The 3715-nt window shown below is 36.3% G+C and overlaps 1 protein-coding gene across 1 annotated transcript; it reads left to right on the forward strand.

Annotated features, from left to right (window-relative positions):
* Window positions 1-435: 435 nt before the first annotated feature.
* Window positions 436-3177, forward strand: LOC147803025 (uncharacterized). Its single transcript, XM_087152844.1, has one exon. It carries the CDS (start codon window positions 436-438, stop codon window positions 3175-3177), a length of 2742 nt encoding a protein of 913 aa, XP_087008970.1.
* Window positions 3178-3715: the final 538 nt, after the last annotated feature.

Below are 3715 nucleotides of genomic sequence, written 5' to 3' on the forward strand. Positions count from 1 at the left end.
TGGCAGTGTTTCTGGGAACAATTTAAATCTTCTATTGACGATAACAATAGTCTATCATTAATTGATAAACATGTGTTTTTGCGAGGATATTTAGAAGATGAACCTAGACGTTTAGTCGACGGAATCAGTGTTAGTGCCAGCACATATGAAACTACAAAAGCTCTTCTTCAAAACCGATATGGCGACAAAAACAGAATAATTCAAGCCCATTTAGACTTTTTGGAAAATATTTCGCCAATACGTAATCCCACTCTTATTGCATTGAATTAAGTATTTATAGAATGCAACAGAAGACTAAACGCTTTAACGGCTTTAGGAGAGGATATCAACGCTTACGGGCGAGTTTTGGCTCCAAAAATTTTACGTGCCTTTCCGGATGATATTTGTCGCCGATGGATTATTTACGCAAAAAGAGGGAAAATATCTGAAGGTGATATGAATAAACTAGTGCAATATTTATCTGAAGAAGTAGAAGGTGCTCTCACAACACTAAAAATTCGAGGTGAGCAAAACTTTGATTACACATTTAAAACATCTACAGCAGCCTTGCATGTGAATTCTAAAAAGATTAACCAGACTAAAAAACCATCTCCATTTTGCCCCTTCTGTGAAATTAACGGTCACTGGCCGCAAGATTGTACGAATATAACTGATATTGATACTCAAATCCAAAAATTAAAAACCTCGGTAAAAACTCGGGGCTTCCTGTGTACTAATCGTGGCCATAGTATAAAAAATTGCCTTCGCAGAGCTAAAGCGTTCTGCATAAGATGCAAAAAGAAGCACCATGTCTCAATTTGTAGAAACAACAGTTCAAATCAACCTAGCCAATCTATTTCTACAAATAACATAGATACTCGTACAACTAATTTTACTCACTTACAGACTGCTCGAGTATATATAACTGGCCCAACTGGCATTACTAAGCTTACAAGATGCATTTTAGATTGTGGAAGTCAAACCAGTTTCATTCATTCACATCTTGTAGACTACCTAAAATTAGATGTTATTAGCTCTGATTCACTTGAAATTCATGCATTCGAATCATCATCAAATCAGGCTCAATCGAGACGAAAAGTAAGATTTAAACTATCAAGTATTTGGAATCAGTCAGAAATTTATCTACATGCATTTGAAAGTCCTAATAGATATGCAGTTCATCCATCAGTTCCATTAGAGATTGCTTCTATGGCTTACAAGAAAAAATTTAAACTTGCTGATCCGAATGACACTCTGCAAGACATGCCTATTGAAGTTTTGATTGGCGCAGATTTTTACTGGACGGTGGTGAATTCTGAGCTTCCTTTCAGACTTTCGGAAATTGTGCTCATTCCATCAATCTTTGGCTGGATTTTGTCTGGATCCAGATCTCATACATCTGTCGCTTCTTTATCGCCAGTTCATAATATCAGCATCATATCACCATATATTTTGGATGATCAAGTTAGGAAATTCTGGGACTTAGATACTTTAGGTATTAAAGCCATGCAAGACAGAGAAATGTCCATTCGCAATTCTGAAATATTGGAAGACTTTCGCAGTTCTTATGAAGTCCTAGAAAATCGTCGTGTTGTTAGATTACCTTGGAAGAAAGACGTTACTCTTTCTTCAAATAACTATCACGTAGCATCAAAACGCTTCAATACATTGTGCAAGAAGCTCCAAACAGATCCTAGCTTAAAGGAAATGTATATTACACTCATTGAAGATTACATAGACAAAAGGCAAGTTGAAATAGCACCGGAAAATCATGATAAAGAAGAAAAAAGCTATTACATACCCCATCATGTAGTCATTAAAGAGAAGAACGCAGAAATTAAGGGACGAATAGTGTTCGACGCCTCTTCTCACACACCAGGCCATCCATCATTAAACGATGTTCTAGAACAAGGTCCCAACTTACTTCCAGAAATTTTAGCCACTTTATTACGATTTCGTCTTCACAAACAAGCAATTATTAGTGATGGAAGTCAGGCTTTTTTACAATTAACCTTGTGGGAAAAAGACAGATGTGCTACTAAGTTCTTGTGGTTCAAAACTAGGAAAAATGATGATGAACATTTGCAGCTAGAGAATGAAATTGTGGTCTATCAATTTACACATTTGCCCTTTGGATTAACCAGCAGCCCATTCCTTCTTTCAGCTACACTTGACGAATTATGCTGCATGTACTCCAACATTTATCCCACAGCAGCTAAACATCTAAAAGGCAATATTTTCATGGATGATTTCGTTGCGGGAGTTGATTCAGAAATCGAAGTGAAGACCCTATTTCACGAAATGCAAGAACTCACGAGTCTTATAAGCCTTCCCTTAGCGAAATGGAGTACCAACTCACAAGTTTTGAAAAACGAATGGAAGAAAGAAAAAATAAAGTTTAAAAGTAAGACTCAAGTCTTAGGTGTTCATTGGGATACAGAAGAAGATTCGTTTCATCAAAATATTAAGGAGCATGACCGCGATTTATTTAAGGAACCGGTCACTAAACGCTTACTTCTGAAAACAATCTCAAAGATTTTTGATCCCTTGGGAATTTTCTTACCATCTACTGTAATAGGAAAAATTCTCTTTCAAGATACATGGCTATGCGGTATTCAATGGGACGAACTTTTACCCCCATCTATCGCATCAAGGTGGTCAAAATGGATTATAGACTTACCACATTTAAACAACATTCGAATCCCCAGATGGATTGGAATATCTTCTGCTGATGTTACCATTCACGTATTCTGCGATGCTTCGGAACGAGCTTACGGAACAGTGTTATATGTACGATTCACAGAAGATACTAAATTTCATGTTCGAATGCTTTGCAGTCGTAATAGGCTTTCTCCTCTGAAAAGAATAACACTTACCCGCTTAGAGCTGTTAGCCGCATTATTGAGTGCTCGATTACTCCATTATTTTTGTACAGAAACTAAACTGGATAGGAACGCAGCGACACTTTGGACTGACTCAACAGTTGCCTTAAATTGGATACAAGGTGATCCAAATCGTTGGAAAACCTTTGTCTGTAACCGAACAAACGAAATTCTCAATTACACAAAAGACCGGGCATGGTCATCAGCGAAATACTTTTGCCCAAGGACAATGCGACAACTCATAAAGCCGCAATGGCACAGCACAAGTTACATGCATTGCACGAGGAAACAGTTGTACATCCTCCATATAGCCTGAACTTTGCTCCTACGGATACCATTTGTTTGATCCGCTTAATGCTGCTTTTCGAAGCTTTGTCGCCAAGGAAAATAAAAAAGCCATAATTTAATTTAAAAAAAGAAAAAGCATAGTCATAGCATTTACACTAGAAGCAAAGCGATGATTTTAAACTATTATATGTATATAATCTCACTGTGAAGAATTATCTGGGCCTTAGGACAGTCAACTTAAATATCTTAAAAGTTAATAATTTTTTTTCAAAAATCGCTAATTTGGCGATGATTTTCCACTTAAATGAAAATGATCAAAATCACCGTCCTCAGTTTTTGCAAATTATAATAAACCCAAGTAATGCAGCATTAGAGTAAGTTTACAAATATTAAAAAATTAGACCGATTTTCACAAAACTGTGGCTTTTCTCCATATATTGACGTTTTGCGCCGTTTTAAAATCAAGCGTAGACAGCGATGGCTTTAGATAGGCTAAACTTTAAACTGGAATCAATAAAAAATAATAAATATTTACCATAAATAATTTTTTTGCATGGAATAAGCGA

This window comes from Parasteatoda tepidariorum, chromosome 10 (assembly GCF_982258835.1).
Source record: "Parasteatoda tepidariorum strain Cologne lab strain chromosome 10, Ptep-v5.0, whole genome shotgun sequence".
NCBI lineage: Eukaryota > Metazoa > Arthropoda > Arachnida > Araneae > Theridiidae > Parasteatoda > Parasteatoda tepidariorum.

What these genes read in the sequence shown, in the direction of transcription:
- LOC147803025 (XM_087152844.1), top strand. Translation starts at nt 436, where the DNA reads ATGAATAAACTAGTGCAATATTTATCTGAAGAAGTAGAAGGTGCTCTC.